Here is a 26,972-nt window from a genome sequence, read left to right on the forward strand (position 1 = left end):
ATTTTCCACATTATTTTTCTGTATGTGTAGACATGGCCTTGCTCCATTAGAAATACTGCTCTACATAGAGCAGGACATAATGTCCAATGGAACAAAGACAACTGACAATATTTTGAGAAGCATTCTATTCAAAAAACACTTTTTTCTAAAGTCATGCTTACTTTATATGAAAGTTAAAATCAAAACAGCCTATATTCTTCACTCAAGATGCATTGGCACAGACATAACAGAAGCTTGAATAATTATCACTGCAATAATCACAAAAACATCTTAAAGAGTCTCAGTGACTTCAAATGACACCATAATTCAAGTATCATAACCACTGTCATAAACAGAGACTATCTATCAGCAGTGTCAGACAAATTTCGAGATTTTTGGCATTGGAAAGCAGTTTCCAATACTTTGTCATGTAGGGAGGCTTCAGGTTGGCATTACTAAAGTCTGCATTTGTAATATGAAGGACTCTCTTATGAGGCACTATATACACAGAGTATAAAGAAAATGACAGTTGATGTAGTGAGACCTGTTTTTAAGTCCTAGTTCTGCCCCTTACTAGGCATACAAATTAACCTATCTGAGCCTTAGTTATTTCTACTTTAAGATAGCCTTAAGGACAAGTGTGCAACTTAACTCATAGGTTTGTTGTGAATATTAAATTAAATAAGAAACTGGAAAGTAAAAGTTAAAATTATAAAACTTTGTAAATTTTTAAGTATATAAGTATATACCATACACGTACACACAAATGAGAATTTGAGTTCTAGCCATACTAGAATAGTATGAGGATGAAGACCTGCGATCTGGGTCTACAAGGTGTATTGTTAAATTTCAACAGGAAATTGAGGAACTTTCTAGGTAAATTACCCAGTAACATTCTTATTCAGAATTTTGTATTGAGTGCCCAAAAGACGCACTGAGAATACAGCTCACATGGAGTGGCATCTATGAATACCAGAAGGTGAGCATTGTTGAAACTGAATGAAAGTTACTGTGACTGGACCTGGATTACAGAGTGTGAAGGCAGGAACTGAAAGAGAGAAGTGAATTTAAAGAGATAAGCAGAATGTCATAGGAGATCCTTGGATGTTGGACTTTGCCCCCATAGCAATGTTAGGTCTTTGAAAAGTCTAAAAAGTCCAAGAATGACTGTACTGGTAGGGGTTAAACTGAAAGCAGGGGGACTATTAGGACTCTGTTTAAATTGTCCAGGCTAGATAAGATGATGGCCTAAAATAGAGTAATGTGGGATAGATAATGTAGACGTATTCTAAAGGTAACTAGAAGACAAAAATCACATCAGAGGGAAAGGAAAAACCAAGGATAATTCTTCAGTTTCTTTCTTTTTTTTTTTTTTTTTTTTGCAGTATGCGGGCCTCTCACTGTTGTGGCCTCCCTCGCTGCGGAGCAGCACAGGCTCCGAACGCGCAGGCTCCGGACGCACAGGCTCCGGACGCACAGGCTCAGCGGCCATGGCTCACGGGCCCAGCCGCTCCGCGGCATATGGGATCCTCCCAGACCGGGGCACGAACCCGTATCCCCTGCATTGGCAGGCAGACTCTCAACCACTTGCGCCACCAGGGAGGCCCTATTCTTCAGTTTCTAACACGAGGCCAATAGGACCTGAAGGTTTGTTTTATCTTTGAACATATTAAATTGGAGATACCTATATAAATGCAAGTGGGAATCTCTAGCAAAGAGTTGAATATAGAGGTCACGTTCTTAAGAAAGATCTCTAGTGAAACATGCTTGCTCAGTTTAAAATTTACCAAAACATTTCTAACTCATTCAGCATGAAATATCCTAACTGGAGTTGTGAATGTGAACAATGAAGATAAATATTTAAGGTATTATGATCACAGTTAGGATTGTTATGGGAGGGCTCATTTGCACCTATAGATGTTCTGTGTAAAAATACATAGATATTCAAAATCTCTACATGTTAGGACAGGTGCATTTCTATAATGTACCTCATTAGGCACCAGAAATTTAAACAATATAACACTGCCTGATGAAATGGAAGTAGAGTTACATTCTTTCAAAACCTAACTGTAATAGTTCTATAATGAAAAAGGAAGCTGCATTTGTCAATAACTAAATCACCCCCAGAAGCCAAGCTCCAGCAATTATAATCAACTATAGGGAAGAGCAGGTGAATAGTTCTCTAAGAATGCATAACATTTGAATTCAAATTTCTTACATGAAGATTAAAAATACTCAGAGTGCTCATCATTTAACAATAGCAGCTAGAGAAAGGCAAGTCATTATAAAGAGCTGAAAAAGTTGGCTATATCAAATGTTAATGTCAGGAAAAAATTAATTGGCTTTTATCTTCACCAATCAATAATTCTAAAATCCACTTAATCATATTCCTAACTGAAGTGGTCCAAGCCATCCATTACCAAGGCTCATATATAGAGGCCAGTGTGAATACTTTTTAACACTCAGATTATTTAAAATATAAGATTTTCTTTTAAATCATAAAATAAACATTGAGGAGGTTTCTGTAACCCTGCCTTTCAAGCAGGATTGAAATAGTAAAACTAAAATTTCTAAAAAAGTTTTAGATCTTTGTATATTTAGACAAAATGCTTCCTCATTTAAAACATAAACTATACAATTTGGTAATAGCTTCATTTTCTTGCTTACTTCATGACAGATTTATTTTAGAGTACTGTGTGTCTACTTTTTGCAAGGCATTGTTCTAGGCACTTTCTGTGTGTTATTTCTAGTATTTCCAATGACTCTGGACATGGGTCTTTGGGTGACTTGGAGACACTGGAGTGTATTATGTGATGATTAAGAGTGTGGAATGCCTAGGTCCACCTTAGAGTACCACCATTATTAAGTATTGTTAGACAGTCAATTGAGCCTCTCCATACTTCAATTTTTTACGTGTAACAATAGGGGCAATGACAGTATAATATCATTGGAGTTTTGTGAGGATTAAATGAAATTTATATATATATATATATATATATATATATATATATATATATATATATATAATACTTAAAATATGCCTTGCTCTTAAGCCTTCAAGGTATTTATTGTTATTACTAGAAGTAGTAGTAGTATTTATTGTTAATCCAATTTTACACAAAAGGAACTGAGACTGAGGGAGTACAGGGCCAAACATATTAGTTAAGTGATTGATCTTGGCTTAATCCAAAGCACCACCTCAGCTCTACTCCAGACCATGTTCTTCCTGTATATTTGTTGATTTTGTATTATTGAATAAATTATTTGCATTAAGCAAAGAGGAAAAAGGGGGGTATGTAGAAAAGACAGTCTTATTTACTTATAATAGAAAAACAACAAAAGCTGTCTGCAACTTGACCATAAGAAAAAAAAAAACACTTATAACATCTGAACCAGTGTAAAAGTCACACTGGTAGCATAAACTGTGTACTTCTGTGCAGAATACTCCTCTCTTTCCCAGGGGTCTCTCCCACCCAAACAATAGTGTAAGTAGACATGGCACATAGGAGGTATCTGTGAGAGCACTGCTTATGGGTATATGTGGAACTAGTGAAAATGAGGCACATCTTCCACAAGGAAGGAGTTGTTGACGTTTTTAAGAATCTGTTTCTGAGATGTTAAGTAAAGAATTTGTGACTGTGTCAGAGCAGTGAGTGAAAAATGTACCTGATAATGTTTGAAAATGTTCATTTAATTCTCTTATTCTACCATCACAATTGAGATCATGGCAACTCTAGTTGGGAGAACTGGTAGAGGAAGGGTGCATCCTAGTAAACAGTGACAGCATCCCTTTTCAATGACTGGCACTAAAGTACCCATCCAAAATACCAATCATGATTCATATTTAGCTCTCCATTAAGAATGTTCCAACTGCCACCCACAACAGCACTTTGCACATCCTACACACTAACTGAAATAAATGACTCATTTTCTTTACAGTCCATGCTGTCATGATTTTTCAGACAGTTTCCTCTGTCTCAGTGTCCTCCTCCTTCATTCCTACTTAATCTAAGTATAATCTATCTTTGCAGAACTTGTTCTAATGTCATGTTCTATAGGAAATTCTAATCAATTCTCTAACTAGATAATCATCTAATTCCTCAAAATAGTATAAAGTCTGTCTCTTTTGTGGCTAATATCACTATTCACATGAGTATTTATTGGTGTTTGTGTCATTCATCATTTCAACCTCTTCAGCTTCGCATATCAAATGCTTAAAATATATATATTAAATGAAAGAGCTGTGACAGTTTTAGACACTGAGTGCCTTAGGAAAGGCAAAAGTCTTCAGCTGGCATAATCCCCAGCAGAGAACAATGAGACAATGATATGGGAGTAGAGATGCTGACTGAGGGCAAAGACACTGTTCACATGAGGAGTTCATTTAAACAAAGAAATACAACCGGTAGGATGCCCTGCTATGAAGAGATCCTAAGTGTGTATCTCATTGGAAAAATGTTTGCTGTGACCCTCAAGTGATTTTTGGAGCACTGCATTTTTGTCTGTGACATAAAATTAATGTGTTGATTTTCTTTTCTCTTAGTAGCATTTTCTCCCATTATGGCTAATGTCTTGAATATGAGGAAACTTATTGAAAGTCTGCCTGGATATCCAAGGATAATTCTTCAGTTTCTAACACGAGGCCAACAGGACCTGAAGTGTTGTTTTATCTTTGAACATATTAAATTGGAGATACCTATATAAATGCAAGTGGGAATCTCTAGCAAAGAGTTGAATATAGAGGTCACGTTCTCAAGAAAGATCTCTAGTGAAACATGCTTGCTCAGTTTAAAATTTACCAAAACATTTCTAACTCATTCAGCATGAAATATCCTAACTGGAGTTTTGAATGTGAACAATGAAGATATCTTTCCCTTTCCCATCACACTATTTTCAGTTTTGATATTTTTCATTTGATTTTTTCTGTTTTGCTATTTAATACATATGCACATATGAAATAATGTTTCAAGTTTTTAAATGTTTGTTCCAACCTCTAGCTTCTAAAATATAAACTTCTTGCATGAAGATATATTTTCAGTTTTGTTTCTAACTTAGTTCTTTGTTTCTAAATTAGTGTTATGCTTTGCTCACAAGCCCTCAAAATATTTATTATTAGTAGTAGTAGTAGTAGTATTTACTGTTAATCAAATTTTACAGAGGAAATTAAGATTTATTTTCTAAATTAATCATAAGTTTCTAAATTAGTGTTGGCACACAAAACATATATAAAGTTGTTAAATGAATAAATGGATTTGGGAGTTGGGTTTAAACTAATAGCAGAATGGCACCCTCAGAAATATCATTATCTTTACTGATACAGGAGCTACATAAACAGGTCTCTTGATTCTGTTGTGACTTCAAAGTTCTTAATCTAGTCTTCGATGCACAGTAAGTGCTCAATGCAGCTTTGTGAACAAATGTAGAAAGAATTGATGGGAAGTCATCATCAGAGAAAAGAATAGTTTACACAGGCATTCAAGAACCAGTGATATCATGGAAATGATATCAGTGATGACTGAGTAGCTAACACTGCTCAGTTTCAGTAGTTGTGAACATTTACTGTACACAGTAATTCATTATTTACAGAATAATGAAGTTTACCTACCTAACAGGCTGTCATCATTGCAGGTGCCATTAATCAAATATTTTCCTTCTGGGCACACACAGGTGGCCCCAGAAGGATTCAGCAAACAGAGGAAATCACATGCTAGATCCGAGCATGGATTGGGTACTGATCAAAACAAAACAAAAGAAAAAAGAAACACATAACTATAAATACAATAGGTTTCAAAAACATAAAATTCAATAAGGTGAAATGATGAATTAGCAATGTTGAAAAGAAATAACATCAAATTTTTACTGGGAATATCTTATTTCAATTTTCCAATTCTCCTTTATAGATGAAAAGAAATTACTACCCAACATTCAACATTAATAGAAACTTTACCCTACTTTACATTTCCCAAGAGGGAGAAGAAATTAATCAAGCACATACTTTGTCACTTTTCCTTTGGCAAATTTAGGTAGTTTCAAAACTGGTTTAACAGACAGAAACAGTTCCCCCTGGTATTTACAAAGGCTTAAAATCCATATGTAGTTGTCTGTCAGAACACAAACACAACATGACTTTTTTCCCTCAAAAAACGTTTAATATGGTGTCCTTTCCATCAGAAAGGAGTTTGTGTGCATGGATAAATAGGTACATTTATTTTTGTCTATACTTCTATCCAATCGGTATCCTCTACAGCCACAGCTGCTGTGTGGCTTTCCATGCAGGATCTGTCATAAGAATGAAACAGAAATGGTATCTAGGTAGTGAAATGGTGACTATGAAAGTGGCTTTCATTCTGTAAGAACCAGTAATCAAACACCTATTATACTTAGGGCAGACTTTTATTTATTTATTTTTTATGAAGGTGGAGATATTTGACTATGAATATGAATCAAACAGAACTAGAGGATGAGAGAGAATGTCCTCATATTAACCTTGGAACCATATGTGTCAGATCGTTAGCAAAGAGTAGCAAAACACTGAATAGAATTTCAGGAAGGTTTTAGGGGAATATATGTTGTTTTAATCTGTTTCCAAAACTGATTTGGTAAATATCAGTTGTTACCTTTCCAGACCATCATACCAAATGAGGTTAAATCCTTTTTTTTTTTTTTTTTTGCAGTATGCGGGCCTCTCACTGTTGTGGCCTCTCCCATTGTGGAGCACAGGCTCCGGACACGCAGGCCCAGCAGCCATGGCTCATGGGCCCAGCCGCTCCATGGCATGTGGGATCCACCCGGACCGGGGCACAAATCCGTGTCCCCTGCATCGGCAGGAGGACTCTCAACCACTGTGCCACCAGGGAAGCCCAATCCCTTTTTATTTGCCATAAAGAATAATTATAAGTAAATCTGAAACAGTTTTTTGAAGGGTGAACTCATACATAAATACAGATCACTAGAATTTCAGCCACATTTTATTCCTTTGTTCTTCGATATTTTTTATGGCTGTGTTTGAAACAGATCTTTCAAAATAACTATGTCAACTATTTACCTATTTTTTTCTAGGAGAGAAAGTAACAATAAAAGTCATAAACCATGAGAGAAAATACAACCTTTGGGAACAGTTCTCCTCAGATATCTTTAAAGATGAAATGTTAAAGCTATGATTTTTACTTGGTTATCAGTGAGTGAAAAAGGCTAATGACAAATTTCCTTACTTGCGTGGTTTATCTATCGACCCACAAAGTTTTATTAAGAATTTAGAAAAACACAAAATAAGAGACAAATTTTTATAACAAAGTTAATTCTAATTCTAAGAAAATACAAACAAATCCTGAATTTTTCATACCTGTTTTAGCAAAAATAGCAACTATTGCATTATTTATTTCTTGTCTTTGGTAATTTGAAAAGTCTGGTGATATCAAAATTAAAATGACTTAACTTATTGGGGTTAAGCCATGAATAGAGTTAAGAATTTAAAGATACTTTATTTTGAGAGTCATAAGAAAGAAACTTTGCCAATATAGACAATAGTATAAAATATTATACTTACAGTCTAGTTGTTTATAGCGATGAGAAATCAAAACACCTTTTGTTTTATCAACATCTAAAGCTAGGTACTCTACCGAACCATGGCCAAATTTTTGTACTCGAAATACACCATTTTTAGGTCCTGCTCCATATATATAATCTTCGAAGACATCAATCCTGTATGGATGTAACAAGCCTAGAATTTTTAAAAAATGGAGTTGTAAGGGTTGCAATATAAATACTCAGACTTAAGAAAACTAAGTTTATCCAAGATCATGTAGAAAATCTTATTCCTGTTCATAAAAAACCTCTCAGAATTAGAATGTTTTTAATATTAGCTGTAACATTGTTAGGATTAATTTATTAGCAGTAGAAATATGCGAGATATTAAACTTGTCACTCAGAACATAAAAAACACTTCCATCATCACGTTAATCATTATCACCATCACAAAGCATTGGCTGGGGGACTTATTATACACAGTAATATTTTCTGCTGTACAGTTTGCAAACAACAACAACAAAAAGCCTACAGGCCAATGTTATCCATTGCTCAAAACCAGGAATTTACAAAATTATCATTTTGTGTGCTGTATAAAATTAATGGTCAAATTAGATTACCTGAATGACAATTTTATCAATCAATCATGAACTGATTTTAAACAGTAAAATCCTCCTCCAAAATTTGGCATTACTATTATTTGTTTTAGAAATAGGGTTAAGAAAACAAATTGGCAAATGGTAATCATACATATGACTAGTATGGCTGAGAAGAATAGCAATAATAATAATAACAATTTTTCATATTTTACAAAATGGCTATTATTTGAGAGAATTTATAAGAAATGTAACTCTTGGTACTGAAATTTAAACAAGTAAAATAACAACATTTATATTTCACCTATTATCTAAAGCTTGTAAAACATAAAATGCCTTTTAACATATATTTTCCTTCAATGTTCCTTGAAATAGTAAAATGTACATTTAAGCTAAAACAGGTAAATTTTTGTAATCAATTATGTGAATACAGAATTTTTTTCCATCTAGGGTTATCATACAAAAAACACACACTTCCAGTAAAGACACAGTGAAAGTTCAATGCAATTAATTTTCTTGAAACTTCTCTGATTTTGTTTAAAAAAAAAGGAAGCAAAGAAATATTCAGTAAATAAAATATGTAAATATAAAAACCTCAAGTATATATTGTGAACAATTGGTGTTAAATAGGTAAGCGGTTTTGGTAGGAAAGGGAAAGAAGAACAGAAGGGAAATCAATTAGTTTCATCAGAAAGAACTGAGATTGCTAGGCAAAAAAAGTGTGAGACACAGAAAGGAATCAAAAATGAGAGTAAAAAATAGGAGGTAGACACAGAGATGGAGATATAAAAGGGTGCCACAAAAGAAGAGTACGTGTAGATTGTGCAGTCACTTGTGTGAGAGGTAAGTTGTCATTTTTACATATTGCTTTTCACATGGATGAGAATATCCCTATCAACTACTTAAAATAATAATTTTTACTATGAAGTTTTACTATATACAATAACTAATTTCCTACTTATCACTGCAATTTGAAATAAAAATTAGCATTCATAGGCACTAATCTCGACTACTTGAAGTGTTCTGCTCAGAATAGAACATCCACGGAAGCAACAAACAGAATGAATATTTTTTGAATCCGGGTAGCAATGGACCACGTTTGTTCTAGAGTCAGGAAGTTCTTCTGGCCTGGCCTCTTTGTTATTCTAGTAAGAATGAAAATTGTAAGGAATAGTAAGAGCTGTAAGTTGAAAAGAGAGAATTTGAGGAAATACAGAATGTAAAGCTTTCATACTTATACTTATGTATCATTATTTAATACTTTAGTGATAATTAAAAGCAAAAACAAGAGCACTTCACAAACCTTGTTTGCTGCTGACAGAGATTACTGAATCAGAGCCGTCATATAGAACACTGCCAATAACAGAGAGCTCAAGGTCGGCCCAGTATATCCGTTCACTGAAATGATCCACGGCCAGACCTGCAAAATCAATACACACAGACAAATAACAGCAATACATCTGAGATTATTTAAAATTATGTTTCTGCTCTTTTAATGTCTTATTATAATTGACATTTTTCTTCAAACATCTTAGAAATTACCCAGTCTATATCACAGTAGTGCAAAAATCAGAAAAACTGAAATAGCTTAATCCCTATCTGAAATACATGTGTATAGATTACATAGAATTTATTTAATAAACTGTGGCAAAAAAATCTTACTTCACGTAGGGAAAGCCACCCTAAATATCTTTCCTTTCTACACTTCTTTCTTAATTATGGTTATTTTCTAAAAGAATTTCCCATGATACTTTCATCATTTAAATCACTTACCCAACCATTATTTAAAAGAATTCAGTGTAATTAGTTATATTTTGAATCTTTTCATGAAGGTGCATTTCTCAGAATATAAAAGGTTCATGGGCTTAATCATAAGATATTTTCACCCATTTGGAGTTAATCTACAGTGTTATGAAACACCTGTGTGCAGGCTGAAGTATAAATTGACTAAAGATTGATGTTAGTAGGGAAGAATGAATAGTAAATTCCTTAATTAAGTTTCTAGTTGTATTGATACTTAAATTTTTCACTCTACTTTTTTAGTCTAATCATTAATTTGCTCTGAGACTGTCTTTCTTTATATCATCAGTATCTGTTAGTGCATATCAATGGACTAACATAATAATGTAGTAAAAAATAATGTTTTGCTATTTATTCAACTTTTTATTTTGTATTTCATAATGTGATTGGAGTCTAGCCGGTGTCTTCGTGCACAAATATCAACACATATAATACCTTAAGTAAACTTCATTCAGTATAGAAGAGTAAGATCTATGACATATGAATTATATAACAAATCCTCACTGCTATAGATATTCAATTTTTAGGACATAGCTAGTCTTTAGATATGACATACTTTGATTGTACAATGCAATCAAAATACCTTTGGCATCTGAATGCTAAAGAGCTTTCTGAATCAGCTCATTCAATAAAAAAACCGAGGTACCTTTCAATGGCAAGACAACTGAATGAAAAGTATTTTTTTTTTTTTTTTTGCGGTATGCGGGCCTCTCACTGCTGTGGCCTCCCCCGTTGCGGAGCACAGGCTCCGGACGCGCAGGCTCAGCGGCCATGGCTCACGGGCCTAGCCGCTCCGCGGCACATGGGATCCTCCCAGACCGGGGCACGAACCCGTATCCCCTGCATCGGCAGGCGGACTCTCAACCACTTGCGCCACCAGGGAGGCCCTGAAAAGTATTTTTGAGTTTACACTAATTGTATTCCTGTGTAGAGGGGCCAAGGTTAACAATCAAAATGAAAGCATATCATGGTGAAAATCATTTGGGAATAATTCTTCAGTTCAGTATGTAGATCTATCCCAAATGTAATCAAACTAGATATAAATATTTCTCCTCAAGTAGAATATAAAGATGTTCTATGCCCAATCAGCCTCTGAGAAATGAGTTAACAATTAAAACAAGTGGCCCATGTTTTACTAGTTTCTGCTCAATGATTAATTTGTTATTTGGAGTTATGCTGGGAATTAGGTTTTTGTTTCTTCATGTATAATTATGGGTAACATGAACCATAAAACGATCCAGCTTCCTGCTGCCACCATTCTGTTTCAAAAAGGTTATCTCAGAAAGATTGAAAATGCTTTTCTTTCTCTCCCACCAGTGTAATACAATACTACATACTCGTACCTGGCAGTGTATGGTGCAAGGGAGGAGCTTTGTTTTTAAAAAGCTGTTCCCGGGCTTCCCTGGTGGCGCAGTGGTTGGGAGTCCGCCTGCCGATGCAGGGAACGCGGGTTCATGCCCCGGTCTGGGAGGATCCCGCATGCCGCGGAGTGGCTGGGCCAGTGGGCCATGGCCGCTGGGCCTGTGCGTCCGGAGCCTGTGCTCCGCAGCGAGAGAGGCCGCGGCAGTGAGAGGCCCGTGTACCGCAAAAAAACAAAAAAAACAAAAAGCTGTTCCCAACATAATGGGTCTCTACATTTGAATATTAAATTTTTTAATCATATAAAAGAAGAAAACAATGGGTGTGTAATCTAAATTAATTACCAATATTGTTTCCTCAGATTCAGCAGCAGTAAAAATTTCTCAAACGTGTCATACATTGCATTGTTAGTCTAGGCTTTAGACAAACACATCTTTATCATCTCCAGTCCCATACTGTACTATTTTGGATGGAATTACATCTAGATAAAAATTATATAACAAAGCTTTTAGATGAGTGGGATTTATATTCCCCCCACATCCACAAATCAATGATTTTGATTTTTCCTTAAGCCCTTTAATAAAACAGATATTCTTTTAAATTAAAAAGTTAAAAAAGGAATCAACTTACTTTTTTGTTATAGAGATGAGTCAAGTTCATATGAAAGAACAAGTTCATTTCTATATCTTTAAAAAAATCACATCTATTTTTTGTCTTTAACAAATAAGCAATAATAAAATGGGGGAAAATATCAATTCCCAGGAAAGTTATTCTTATCTGAACTGGGAATGGTGAATATTTGGAACCAAGTCAGTGTAAGTACAGAAAATTTTAAATAAAATGTCATACTTGTTCTAATCAAGCATAATGGAATCACAGTTTGGAAGTGTTATGAAAGATAAAGTCTCAATAAGTTTTAGGAGCACATGATAATGACCCTAATTGTGTATTCATTTTCTAAACATCTCCCATGATATTAAGACTACTGTTACATTTTAGGAATTTTTGAATCTAACTTTTGTTGAACTCTGAAATTTTCCAAGATCCTCCCACTAGTTCCCCTATTTCCACTATGATCTAAAAAGAAGAAAGAAAATGGTAAAAAAATCTTATGAGAAATGATCACAGTACCAATGTGATGTTTAAGAGAGAAAACTTGGAGAGAGAAATAAATTAAAATCACTATGTTTTCAGAAAGAGAGAAAAAGATTTTATACATTTTGTGTTAAAGGAAAGTCAAGATTTGTAAGGTAGTAATACCTAACAGGTGTGCACTACCCTATTCTTGATTTAAGAGGTATAAGAGGGGTCCAAAAAACTAAAAATACTTACCACTATGTCAATTTAAAAAAAAAATTGTTAAAAGTATTTTTTGAGATATGTTGCCTACATAGGGTCTTAGATTCCAAACTACATTAAAGTTGTTTTTACACATATATGTATATATATGTAATATATACACATACACACACACACCATACATGCACACACACATACCTACTTATGATTATTAGTAAAATAATGTATCAAGGAATTGCAAAATAGTCCTTAAGTTTTTATCTATTTCATTTAATTAGAAATCTTTTGTTGGTCAATGACAAATAATTTACTGAGTGAATCAAATAAGTACGACTGGTCCAGGGCCAGTGTGTACTTGTTTATTCTCTCAGAAATTGCCACGATTTGAGAGGAGGGAAAGGTAACATAAATAAGCTTCTGGATATCAAATAATATGGTATTTAAATCAGACTCGTAATTCGACATGCCCTTCTACTGCAGGGAAAACTGGAAAGTATCCTTATCTGACACAGAATTCATTAACTCAATACATATTTGTAAGGCAACTCTCTTGCACCATACACTGCCAGGCACTAGTATGTAGCAAAGAATAAAACAGATCATGTTCCTGCTCTCATGGAGCATCCTACTCAACCACCACACAATTGATTGAATCAGAATATAGATCATGCTTCTTGTATTTAATATAGGGCCTAACAAAATGAAGTGTGCCATTTGTTAAAAGAGATCTTAAAACCATACCATGGGTTAGAATGTTAAAAATTGCAGGCATTCATCTCTTCATTCATTCAACATATAATTAGTCTTAAGCACATACTAATTACAGGCACTAAAACATTCTACAGGGGATATAACAAGAATATACATTATGGTTTTGGTTTAACCTGTTATGGTCTTGCTGGGCACATAGATTATATATTAAGGAGTCAATGATCTACTATATCATTGAAGCAGTAGATTATGGAGTACCAAGTATGGAGATAACGAGTGCTTTCAAAGCTCAGAAAATTGAGGTATTCTCATGAGTTTGGAAAGGAGGCAATGGCAGTGCTGGTGGTGAGCAAATACAGGGCTGTCTGGATGGTGGGCTAACTATCAGATCAGTACAATTCCAACCCTAGAATGCACAGAGGTTATATAAAGGGACAGAGACAATTTTCTATCTATTCCTATTGTTGTTCATAATGCCGATATCACCTTCACTCTATTGAAGTACAGAGTATAACCAAATGTACTGCATCCTAGTGCACATAGTCATTCATGGGTGCATCAGGAAAGACAGAATTTCCTTTAAACCCCAAACGTAAAGAACAAGATATTACACATGGAGGGAAACAGAGGCATTATTATAGTTACTGATTTCATATAATAAATTTGGAGTCAGGTCAGATATTTATAAACATACACCAACAAAAGAGAGAATATAAGTATGAATAAGTCTAAGATGTTTCTAGGAAGACATAAGCAATGAATGTACTTCCATGTAAGGATATTTTGTAGAATATATTTGCATAAATGCACATGTCCTCCCACATATAACATGCATATATGCATATAGATGCAGAATGGCTAACTGCCAGCTTTTCATTGTTACTTTCTAGTAATATGCTATTTATAAAATCTAAATTATCTATTATTTCCTAAAAATCTTCTGAGATTTGTTTTTGACTCATTTGTATATCAATAATATTTGGCATGCCATACTTAAGAGTTATCAAAGATAAAGACAACACTGAGAGATGTCTCTGCTTGATGGAATAAAATCGTGCCTAATTATACAAGACTAGCATTTCCAATATTAAGAAATTCATTTATTAAGTAGGTAGGCATGAAGTAAAGCAATAAATTTTTACATGTGGTGTGTGACTTTTTAAAATCTCACAGAATTCTAATTGATATACAATGAGAAAATTAATCAAATTAACAAAATATACTAAATGACATTTTTAAATGTGGATAAAAATAATAATTGGTCCCCTTAACACTAGAATTGCACCTGTGAGCCACTCAGCACTACAGGACTGGCAGTAGAAATACATTCATGGGACAACTAACTGATGAACAATCATCGACAGGAAGACACTGGAACTCACCAAAAAAGATAGTCCACATCCAAAGACATAGAAGAAGCCTCAATGAAATGGTAGGTGGGGAGCAATCACAATAAAATCAAATCCCATAACTGCTCGGTGGGTGACTTACAAACTGGAGAACAATTATATCACAGAAGTCTACCCACTGAGTGAATGTTCTGAGCTTCACGTCAGTCTTCCTAATCTGGGGGCCCGGCAATGGGAGGAGGAACTCCCAGAGAATCAGACTTTGAGGGCTAGCAGGATTGATTACAGGACTTCGACAGGACTGGGTGAAACAGAGACTCCACTCTTGGAGGGAACACACAAAGCAGTGTGAGCATCAGGTCCCAGCAGGAAGAAGTGGTGAACCAATATGAGACTGAACCAGACCTACCTGCTAGTGTTGGAGGGTCTCCTGCAGAGGCGGGGGGGTGGGTGTGGCTCACCGTGGGAACAAGGACACTGGCAACAGAAGTTCTGGGAAATACTCCTTGGTGTGAGCCCTCCCGGAGTCCAACATTAGCCCCACCAAAGAGCCTGTAGGCTCCAGTGCTGGGTCTCCTCAGGCCAAAAAAAAAACAGGGAGGGGACTCAGCCCCACCCATCAGCAGACAAGCAGATTAAAGTTTTACTGAGCTCTGCCCACCAGATCAATACCCAGCTCTACCCACCACCAGTCCCTCCCATCAGGAAGCTTGCACAAGCCTCTTAGATTGCCTCATCCACCAGAGGGCAGACAACAGAAGCAAGAAGAACTACAATCCTGAAGCCTGTGGAATGAAAACCACATTCACAGAAAGATAGACAAAATGAAAAGGCAGAGGACTAGGTAACAGATGAAGGAACAAGATAAAACCCCAGAAAAACAACTAAATGAAGTGGAGATAGGCAAACTTCCAGAAAAAGAATTCAGAATAACGAGAGGGAAGATGATCCAAGACATTGGAAAAAGAATGGAGGTAAAGATCAAGAAGATGCAAGAAATGTTTAACAAAGACCTAGAAGAATTAAAGACCAAACAAACAGATGAACAATAAAACAAATGAAATGAAAAATCCACCAGAAGGAATCAACAGCAGAATAACTGAGGCAGAAGAACGGATAAGTTACCTGGATGACAGAATGGTGGAATTCACTGCAGCAGAACAGAATAAAGAAAAGAGAATGAAAAGAAATGAAGACAGACTAACAGACCTCTGGGACAACATTAAACACACCAACATTCACATTATAGGAGTCCCAGAAGAAGAGAGAGAGAAAGGACCCAAGAAAATACTTGAAGTGATTATAGTTGAAAACTTCCCTAACATGAGAAAGAAAATAGCCACCCAAGTCCAGGAAGCACAGAGAGTCCCAGGCAGGGTAAACCCAAGGAGGAACATGCCGAGACACATAGTAATCAAATTGACAAAAATTAAAGACAAAGAAAAATTATTAAAAGCAACAAGGGAAAAACGACAAATAACATACAAGGGGACTACCAAAAGGTTAACAGCTGATTTCTCAGCAGAAACTCTACAAGCCAGAAGGGAGTGGCACGATATATTTAAAGTGATGAAAGGGAAGAACCTACAACCAAGATTACTCTATCTGGCAAGAATCTCATTCAGATTTGGCGAAGAAATCAAAAGCTTTACAGACAAGCAAAAACTAAGAGAATTCAGCACCACCAAACCAGCTCTACAACAAATGCTAAAGGAACTTCTCCAAGTTTGAAACACAAGAGAAGAAAAGGACCTACAAAACAAACCCAAAACACTTTAAAAAATGGTAATGGAAACATCCATATCGGTAATCATCTTAAATATGAATGGGTTAAATGCTCCATCCAAAAGATATAGGCTCACTGAATGGATTCAAAAACAAGACCCATATATATGCTGTCTACAAGAGACCCACTTCAGACCTAAGGACACATACAGACTGAAAGTGAGGGGATGGAAAAAGATATTCCATGCAAATGGAAATCAAAAGAGACCTGGAGTAGCAATACTCATAGCAGATAAAATAGACTTTAAAATAAAGAATGTTACAAGAGAAAAGGAAGGACACTATATAATGATCAAGGGATCAATCCAAGAAGAATATATAAGAATTATAAATATATATGTACCCAACATAGAAGCACCTCAATACATAACGCAAAAGGTAACAAGCTATAAAAGAGGAAATCAATAGTAACACAATAATAGTGGGGAACACCTCACTTACACCAAGGGACAGATCATCCAGACAGAATATTAATAAGGAAATGCAACCTTTAAATGACACAATAGACCAGATAGATTAATTGATATTTATAGGACATTCCATCCGAAAACAGCAGATTACACTTTCTTCTCAAGTGCATACAGAACATTCTCCAGGTTAGATCACATCTTGGCTCACAAATCAAGCCTCAGTAAATATAAGAAAATTGTAATCATAGCAAGAATCTTTTCTGACCATAATGATATGAGATTAGAAATCAGTTTCAGGGAAAAAAATGTAAAAAAAACAAACACATGGAGGCTAAACCATACGTTACTAAATTACCAAGACATCACTAAAGAAATCAAAGAGGACATAAAAAAATACAGAGACAAATGCCAATGAAAACATGACAATCCAAAACCTATGTGACGCAGCCAAAGCAATTTTAAGAGGGAAGTTTATAGCAATGAAATCCTACCTCAAGAAACAAGAAAAATCTCAAATAAACAACCTAACCTTACACCTAAAGGAACTAGAGAAAGAAGAACAAACAAAACTCAAAGTTAGTAGAAGGAAAGAAATCATAAAGATCAGAGCAGAAATAAATGAAATAGAAACAAAGAAAACAATAACAAAGATCAATGAAACTAAAAGGTGGTTCTTTGAGAAGATAAACAAAATTGATAAACCTTTAGCCAGACTCATCAAGAAAAAGAGAGGATTCAAATGAATAAAATTAGAAATGAAAAAGGAGAAGTTACAATGGACACTGCAGAAATACAAAGCATCCTAAGAGACTACTACAAGCAACTCTACGCCAGTAACATGGACAACCTGAAGAAATGGACAAATTCTTAGAAATGTATAACCTTCCAAGACTGAACCAGGAAGAAATAAAAAATGTGAACAGACCAATCACAAGTAGTGAAATTGAAACTGTGATTAAAAATCTTCCAACAAACAAAAGTCCAAGACCAGATGGCTTCACAGGTGAAGTCTATCAAACATTTACAGAAGAGCTAACACCCATCCTCTCAAACTCTTGCAAAAAACTGCAGAGGAAGGAACACACCCAAACTCATTCTATGAAGTGACCATCATCCTGATACCAAAATCAAAGACACTGCAAAAAAAGAAAATTACAGACTAATATAGAATAATGAATATAGATGCAAAAATCCACAAAATACTAGCAAACAGAATCCAACAACACATTAAAAGGGTCATACATCTTCATCAAGCAGGATTTATCCCAGAAATGCAGGGATTCTTCAATATATGAAAATCAATCAATGCAATACACCATATTAACAAAGGGAAGAATAAAAACCATGTGATCATCTTAATAGACGCAAAAAAGCTTTTGACAAAATTCAACACCCATTTATGATAAAACCTCTCCAGAAAGTGGGCATTGAGGGAAACTACCTGAACATAATAAAGGCCATATACAACAAACCCACAGCAAACATTATTCTCAATGGTGAAAAACTGAAAACATTTCATCTAAGATCAGGAACAAGACGTGAGGTCCAGTCTAACCACTATTATTCAACATAGTTTTGGAAGTCCTAGCCATGGCAATCAGAGAAGAAAAGAAATAAAAGAATACAAATTGGAAGAGAAGAAGTAAAAGTGTCACTGTTTGCAGATGACATAATACTATATGTGGAGAATCCTAAAGATGCCACCGAAAATTACTAAAGCTAATCAATGAATTTGGTAAAGTTGCAGGACACAAAATTAATGTACAGAAATATCTTGCATTCGTAGACACTAACAACAAAAGATCAAAAAGAGAAATTAAGGAAACAATCCCATTCAGCATTGCAACAAAAAGAATAAAATACCTAGGAATAAACCTACTTAAGGAGGTAAAAGACCTGTACTCAGAAAACTATAAGAAACTGATGAAAGAAATCAAAGGTGACACAAACAGATGGAGAGATATATCATGCTCTTGGATTGGAAGAACAAATTTTGTGAAAATGACTATACTACCCAAAGCAATCTACAGATTCAATGCAATCCCTATAAAATTACCAATGGCATTTTTTACAGAACTAGAACAAAATATTTCACAATTTGTATGGAGACACAAAAGACCCCAAATAGCCAAAGCAACCTTGAGGGGAAAAAAAGGAGTTGGAGGAATCAGGCTCCCTGACTTCAGACTATACTACAAAGCTACAGTAATCAAGACTGTATGGTACTGGCACAAAAATAGAAATATAGATCAATGGAACAGGATATAAAGCCCAGAGATAAACCCATGCACTTATAAACGCACAACTAATCTAAGGCAAAGGAGGCAAGGATATAAAATGGAGAGAAGACAGTCTCTTCAATAAGTGGTGCTGGGAAAACTGGACAGCTACATGTAAAAGAATGAAATTAGAACACTCCCTAACACCATACACAAAAATAAACTCAAAATGGATTAAAGTCCTAAATGTAAGACTGGACACTATAAAACTCTTAGAGGAAAACATAGGAAGAACATTCTCTGACATAAATCACAGCAAGATCTTTTTTGACCCACCTCCTAGAGAAATGGAAATAAAACCAAAAATAAACAAATGGGACCTAATGAAACTTAAAAGTTTTTGTACAGCAAAGGAAACTATAAGCAAGATGAAAAGACAACCCTTAGAATGGGAGAAAATATTTGCAAACAAATCAATGGACAAAGGATGAATTGCCAAAATATATAAACAACACATGCAGCTCAATATTAAGAAAACAAACAAGCCAATCAAAAAATGGGCAGGGCCTCCCTGGTGGCGCAAGTGGTTGAGAGTCCGCCTGCCGATGCAGGGGATACGGGTTCGTGCCCCGGTCTGGGAGGATCCCATATGCCGCGGAGCGGCTGGGCCCGTGAGCCGTGGCCGCTGAGCCTGCGCGTCCGGAGCCTGCGCATCCGGAGCCTGTGCTCCGCAGCGGGGGAGGCCACAACAGTGAGAGGCCCGCATACCGAAAAAAAAAAAAAAAAAAAAATGGGCAGAAGACCTAAATAGACATTTCTCCAAAGAAGACATAGAGATGGTAAAGAGGCACATGAAAAGCTGCTCAACATCACTAATTATTAGAGAAATGCAAATCAAAACTACAATCACCTCTTACTGGTTAGAATGGGCATCATCAGAAAATCTACAAACAACAAATGCTGGAGAGAGTGTGGAGATAAAGGAACCCTCTTACACTGTTGGTGGGAATGTAAATTGATACAGCCACTATGGAGAACATATGGAGGTTCCTTAAAAAACTAAAAGTAGAATTACCATATGACCCAGCAATCCCACCTCTGGGCATATACCCAGAGAAAACCATAATTCAAAAAGACACATGCACTCCAATGTTCATTGCAGCACTATTTACCATAGCCAGGTCATGGAGGCAAGCTAAACGCTCACTGATAGACGAATGGATAAAGAAGATGTGGTACATAAATACAATGGAATATTACTCAGCCATAAAAAGGAACAAAATTGGGTCATTTGTAGAGACGTGGATGGACCTAGAGACTGTCATACAGAGTGAAGTAAGTACGAAAGAGAAAAACAAAGATTGTATATTAACGTATATATGTGGAACCTAGAATAATGATACAGATGAACCAGTCTGTAGGCAGAAATAGAGACACAGAGGTAGAGAACAAATGTATGGACACCGAGGGGGGAAAGTACAGGGGGCGGTGGTATTGGTGGGATGAATTGGGAGATTGTGTTTGACATATATACACTAATATGTATAAAATAGATAACTAATAAGAACCTGCTGTATAAAAATAAAATAAAATAAAATTCAAAAAAAAAAAAAGGGAGGGCTTCCCTGGTGGCACAGTGGTTGAGAGTCTACCTGCTCATGCAGGGGATACGGGTTCGTGCCACGGTCCTGGAGGATCCCACATGCCACGTAGAGGCTGGGCCTGTGAGCCATAGCCGCTGAGCCTGCACGTCCGGAGCCTGTGCTCCACAACGGGAGAAGCCACAATAGTGACAGGCCCACGTACCGCAAAAAAAAAAAAAAAAAAAGGAAATACATTCACGGGCCAGATGCCATCAAAAAAAAAAATTCGTGTTATGGAGTTATGGTGGACAAGGTATGAATGCAAGGCTCTAGTACATGGCATAATATTTCTATAATTATTCTTAGTCTTCTAGGTATTCAAGAAATTATACCAATCAATTTACATTGGTTTTAACTTCTGATATAAATGAATTGTTATAAATTCTCTGTAAGGTAAATATTATCATATGTATTTTACAAATAAGAACATTGGTGCTGAAAAGTTTATGCAGGTTGCTGAATTTTAACTCATGCCTATATAAATGGAAGGCTTATACTCTTTCTACGACTCCATATTTCTTCTAATACACTATGCTATGCCCAATAGGGTATACTATCTTCCTTTTGAAACTTTTTTTTTTTTTTTTTTTTTTTTTGCGATGTGTGGGCCTCCCACTGTTGTGGCCTCTCCCGTTGCGGTGCACAGGCTCTGGATGCGCAGGCTCAGCGGCCACGGCTCACGGGCCCAGCCGCTCCGTGGCATGTGGGATTTCCCGGACCGGGTCATGAACCGGTGTCCCCTGCATCGGCAGGCGGACTCTCAACCACTGCGCCACCAGGGAAGCCCTGAAACTTTTCTGTCAGCTATTATGGCACTGAATTCTGTTGCTTTGCTCCTATTGCTCAAACACCTCTGTAGTCTTTATTTTTGATCTTGACTCTTCTGAATATAAGCATCTCATACATTTCTACCCTAAGAAGCCTCTTTGTTTTCTCCTCCCTTATCTATCTTAACTCCAGCAACTTTAAATCATCAGTTTTCTATTGCCAGTTCTCTGAACTAAGTTTCTAGTTCTGCTTTGAGCTCCAGAACTAAAATCTCCAATTTTCTGTGAGATATCTCCATCTGATTGACTTAGGTTGGTCATGTCCACAACTACAACACGATAGCAAGGAAATAACACTCCTTTCATAAATAAATTTCCCAAGAATGCCTGTCTCAGATTCCATCATAAGAACCCTCAGACAGGCAATTCTATACATTGCTTCCTGAGTCACTTTTTAAAATGAAAATAATGTTATGTATACTATGGCTATGTAAGATGTTAACATCAGAGAAGCTTTTTTAAAATCAATTGTGCAACTTTTCTACTGAATAGAAGTCTAAAATTAGTTAAAAATAAAAAAGTTAAGAAAAAGAAGTACAAAGTTCTTTAAAAAATAAAATAGTGTTTGAGCAGATCATGCCACTTTCCTCAAAATCCCCAGTGGTTTGCTTCCCTTAAAGCTAGAATAGAATCCAGTCCTTATCAGTGTGTTCCAGGTCCTGGATGATCTGACTGTGGTCACCTTGTCACTCTCACATCTACTATTCTCCTGAGTTGATCATATGCTTCTAGGCATACAGCCATCCCTTGGTGTCCGCAGGGGATTGGTTATAGGATCCCCCATGAATATCAAAACCTGCCAACGCTCAAGTCCTTTATATAAAATGCCATATTATAGTCAGCCCTCGGTATCTGTGGGTTCAGTAAATTCAACCTACCATGGATACAGAGTGCCTACTGTCTTAATATTATTGCTGTTTCTTACACATGCTAAGTTCATTGCTAACTCATAACTTGCCATTCTGTCTACTTGGAAAGCTCTTTCCTCACATAATCACATAGTTTGCTATCACTATTTATTCAGTTATCTTCTCAAATATAACCTTTCTAGAGATGACTACTTTGATAATCATAACTAAAATAGTACCTTCCCATAACTGCCCATCTCTTATATTTTGTTTTCTACATAGCTTTTATAATTATCTGACATGATGTATCCTACATATTCTATACTATACAGGAAGGTAAGTTTCATGAGAATTGGAACTCTCTTCACAAGGGCAGGAACTTATTTCTTCAGCATCTGGAACAATTTCTGTCACCAGGTGAGTGTTCAATTAGTATTTGTTAAATCACTGAATTGAGACACACCTACATAAATAAACCAAATCCCAATGATTGCTCCTTCCTATAAGAGTAAAAACAATCTACTTGGAGGAAAAGGCATAAGGCACATTAAAAGTAATAAAAATATAAGTACCAAATATAAAGTTTCAACTATGAAAGAGACTGCAAAGCCTAATTGTTAAATAACATATGCTATAGAAAATGTATTGTGTCCTTTTTGATGGGGATGTAGTGGGAGGGGGTGGGGATGGCATAAAAATCTCTGGGGCTTCTGCAGTATGAAAATGTTTTATTGAGGAAGTACTAAACTTAGACCTTACAAGACTGGTAAGATTCCTCTAGGTACACAAAAGTTGGAAGGGAATTCTAGATGAGGGATATGGGAGGAAAATGGCATAGGAGAAAGAACAGGAATGCAGAAAAAAGACCTGAGCTCCTGAACAGTCCTGGAAGTACAGAGAGTATAGACTGGTAGTTTAGATGACATGGCTGGAAGGGAGATTAAAGCCAGACTGAAAAGAGCTGTGAGTGTCTTTCACAAAAATAGTTTATATGTTCCCACCTGTCTATCCATTCAGTCTCTCATCCTCTAGGAATATTACCATCTATCCCAATATCATTAACACGTAGCTGTAAAAACACCCTAACACAATGCTATAAACTGTCAAAATTTCATGCAGGTGAAATCCTACTAACAGCCTTATAACTTAGGTAATTGTCAAGTAACATCCCATAATATCACCAGCAGTATGGTAAGAACCTGACTTTCAAGTTGGGAAAGTATAACATGAAATGTTAATGACTTTTATAAAGTCATACTATAAATTATTTTATCTGCTTGTAAAAATGATTATATTGCCAACAAAACTAGGAAGAATGGCAATACTATTACACTTAGCACACTACTTCACATTTTAGACTGTGTGGGACACATATCATACCTGTGGGTCTCTGTAAATTCTTTTGTACTAAAATTCTTCTTAGAGTACCGTCCATGGCCGCTTCTTCTATGTGGGAGTGGTCCCCAACAATGGTCCAGTACATCATCCTTGAAGAGATAGGTCAAGTTGGTTAGCCTGGTCAATGTGCTTAGCCTGGTGAATGTGCTGTTACAACCCAAAACAGGGTCTCTTCAGACCCTGTGCATCAGAATCACCATAGAGTCCCTGAAAATTGCCTGAAAAAGCAGATTTCTGGACCCAACTCTAAACCTACAGAGTGAGTACCTCCAAGAGGGGGCCCCAGGAGTCAACAATTTAAAAGTCGTACCTATTTCCTAAAATTTGAGATCCATTGTTTAATAGGCTCACTTGATAGGCAAAGTTCAATTTTGAAAATATCCTTAAAATTTAGAAGAAAAATATTTCTAACACTTGAAATTATCTTCTTGTCATGACAGAATATTCATTTTACTATAGATGATGCATCAGTATGTTTTTGTTTTTGATATAGTAACTATTTTCTCAGACATAAATAATTTTCTCACTTAGAAGACACCACATAACATAATTCTAGTAAGTAAACAGCAGTTGCCTCTTTTTACTCAGGATCTAATGATCCACTTTATAGGTGATTAGGAGTTTTATTTAACATTTCCCTATTTCCTTTTTGGTCATTGCTTATAAATAAAAAGTGAGAGTAAAAAAAGAAAAAATCAAGCCAAGTAAAGGGAATATTTGTGTTAAATTGTTTAAATTTGTTTATACATATGCCTCCATTTTTTATTACCAGAAATAGCCCAAATCACTAATATTCTACACTTAACATGTTTAATATTATTTTTAATGTCTCAAAAATTCGATTTTAGATTAACTACAGTGGTTATGTTTTTCACATCAGTTTCATTAATCTGAATGCACACATAACATATACATATACACTAAATGTATAGAGTAGCAACTGTTCAGGAAGAAGAATATATTTTGTACCACCATTTGGTGTGAAAAGGACATGCTTTTGTACAGAAGGAGTAGAGGGATTTTCAGAAGTCTTGTGAATCTATTATACATTGAACACTCTTCCAGAAACAACACTACAGAGCATGGGTGGGACAAACTGTAAAAATGGATACTCATATCAAGAAATATAAATAACCAGGTCGTTAACCTACCCTCTTTTAGGATTTACAGCAATAGCATAGGGTTCTCCAGCCATATTTGTTAACAGTCTGGTGCAGTTGGGGCCATTCAGCTGTCCTACATTGATAGAGTACCTCAGACTGGTCCAGTGAGTAGTGTAGTAACTGAACCAGTGCATTCTAGAATGGTCAGTCCAGTAAATATTTCCGGCAACCCAGTCAACTGCAACATCCCTGGGCCTTTTAAATTCAGGACACTAAAAGAAAACAAAACAACAAACCACAGTATTTTCAAAAGCAAATTGGCGGAGTTTTCTGTATCTATACATTGAGATTGTTTGGGAATCTTCTTAACATGGTCAGGTGTCAATTGTTACATAGATTTTTTAAAATCCCCAACATACTTTATTTTATTCTTAGTTTTTATAGATGTATAATTTCACAAATCCTAAGTATACAACTCACTGGAGTTTTACCTATCACCGCCCCTGTTTAACCACCACCCTACTAGAATACTTCCAGAATTGTAGAAGGTTCACTTGTGACCTCTCCCAGTTAGTATTTCTCTTAGAATAAGCATAATCCTAACATCTAAATCACAGATTAGCTTAAACAAATCCACATAAACAGAATCATACTCTTCTATTCCTGACTTCTTTGACTTAACATCATGTTTGTGAAATATACCTATATTGGTGTGCAGTCAGTTATTAATTGCTTTTTATTTCTGGATAGTATTTCAGAATATGAAATATTATTCATGAATATGTATCAATTTGTTTTCCATTTTACTGGTAATATATATTTTTCTTGTTTACAATTTTAGGCCATTACAAATAAAACTATGAATAGTCCTTTACGTGTCTTTTGGCGGACACAAACTCTCATTTCTGTTGAGTATTTAATAAGAAATAGAACAGTTGAGTCTTAAGATATACTTACGATTGCTTAAATAGATAGGGCTAGAATTTTTTTTTCAAAGAGTCTGTACCAATATTTACTCTTTTCAGGAATTTAAGAAAGTTCCAGTTGCTCTACATCCTTACCATATATAATTTGATTTAAAATTGAAAAAGAAAGTTAATACAAATAGACACATTTAGAGAGATACTATATTTAAATGTCTTTTGAGGAAAGTTACAATCTCTGTCATTTATATTAAATCTGCTAGCTTGGATTTTCTGTGCAATAGTATATTACTGAATTATTGTGAGACAAAGGTAAGAGGGTTCATTGGGAATAGACAGCAAGGAAAATAACGAATGCTGTGCCCTTCAATTAACTTGATCACTTTGAGCAGGAACTAGTGTAGTAATTAATTTGACGTGGTCAGGTTTATTGTGCATAAACAAAAGTGAGAAGAAATTCTCAGGGGTATTATATCAAGAATAGAAACAATTATTTGAAGGTCATTATAACTAGACATGTAGTCAATGTGTAAAAGCATTGTTAGGACCTGGTAACCAGTGGAAATATGGGTTTTTAACACATGACTGTTTCTTCTGTGATTTACTAGTGAACACATTTTATTAAAGAGTGGGCTTGGATTAAAAGAAAACAAACCAAACTTCTCAAAAAGAACGTGAGATGCCAAGAAACAGGAATTACAAGTCACTGTCTGCCATGTGATTACTGAGATCTCAAAGAAGGAAAATATAGCTTGAACTAAACACAGAACTCACAGAAATTTCTAATGACATTTATTACCAATCTTTTCACTTATTGGTTTAAAAACTAAAATTATGAAATTTTACAGTAATCTACTTCTCAACTCTAATAATAAATACTCTCCACCTACCCAGTGATATCTCATAGCTAACTGAAGTTAAATGAAAAGCACTCTACAATACAACATGGTCTAAACATGCCATATAAATAATATTCATAAATGGGTAGGCTATAAATATTTGTCCTAGCCAAAACACAAAATCATTTTCAAGTGTTCCAATATTATGTAAATTAACTGTAATTCTTTTTTTTTTCTGATTTGGCAGCACTTAAAAGTAAATATATCAAGTGGTATGGGCTTGTCAGTGTAAGTCATAAATTTATACAGATGAGAGACAATGGGAAAAAATAACCATTATAAACTGTGTAAAGCCTGCTG

At 35.5% G+C, this 26,972-nt stretch overlaps 1 protein-coding gene across 1 annotated transcript in view; it reads right to left on the reverse strand.

Annotated features, from left to right (window-relative positions):
- Positions 1 to 26,972, reverse strand: part of LRP1B (LDL receptor related protein 1B) — a 1,545,691-nt gene that overhangs the window by 87,400 nt on the left and 1,431,319 nt on the right. The window contains exons 78-82 of the mRNA XM_060105953.1: positions 24,899 to 25,122; positions 23,730 to 23,836; positions 9,403 to 9,519; positions 7,526 to 7,699; positions 5,585 to 5,710 (exon numbers count right to left, since the gene is read on the reverse strand). Coding sequence (XP_059961936.1) covers positions 5,585 to 5,710; positions 7,526 to 7,699; positions 9,403 to 9,519; positions 23,730 to 23,836; positions 24,899 to 25,122 — 748 coding nt within the window. The remainder of the gene's footprint in view (positions 1 to 5,584; positions 5,711 to 7,525; positions 7,700 to 9,402; positions 9,520 to 23,729; positions 23,837 to 24,898; positions 25,123 to 26,972) is intronic.

The sequence above is a fragment of the Mesoplodon densirostris genome, chromosome 8, assembly GCF_025265405.1.
Source record: "Mesoplodon densirostris isolate mMesDen1 chromosome 8, mMesDen1 primary haplotype, whole genome shotgun sequence".
NCBI classification, from domain to species: Eukaryota; Metazoa; Chordata; class Mammalia; order Artiodactyla; family Ziphiidae; genus Mesoplodon; species Mesoplodon densirostris.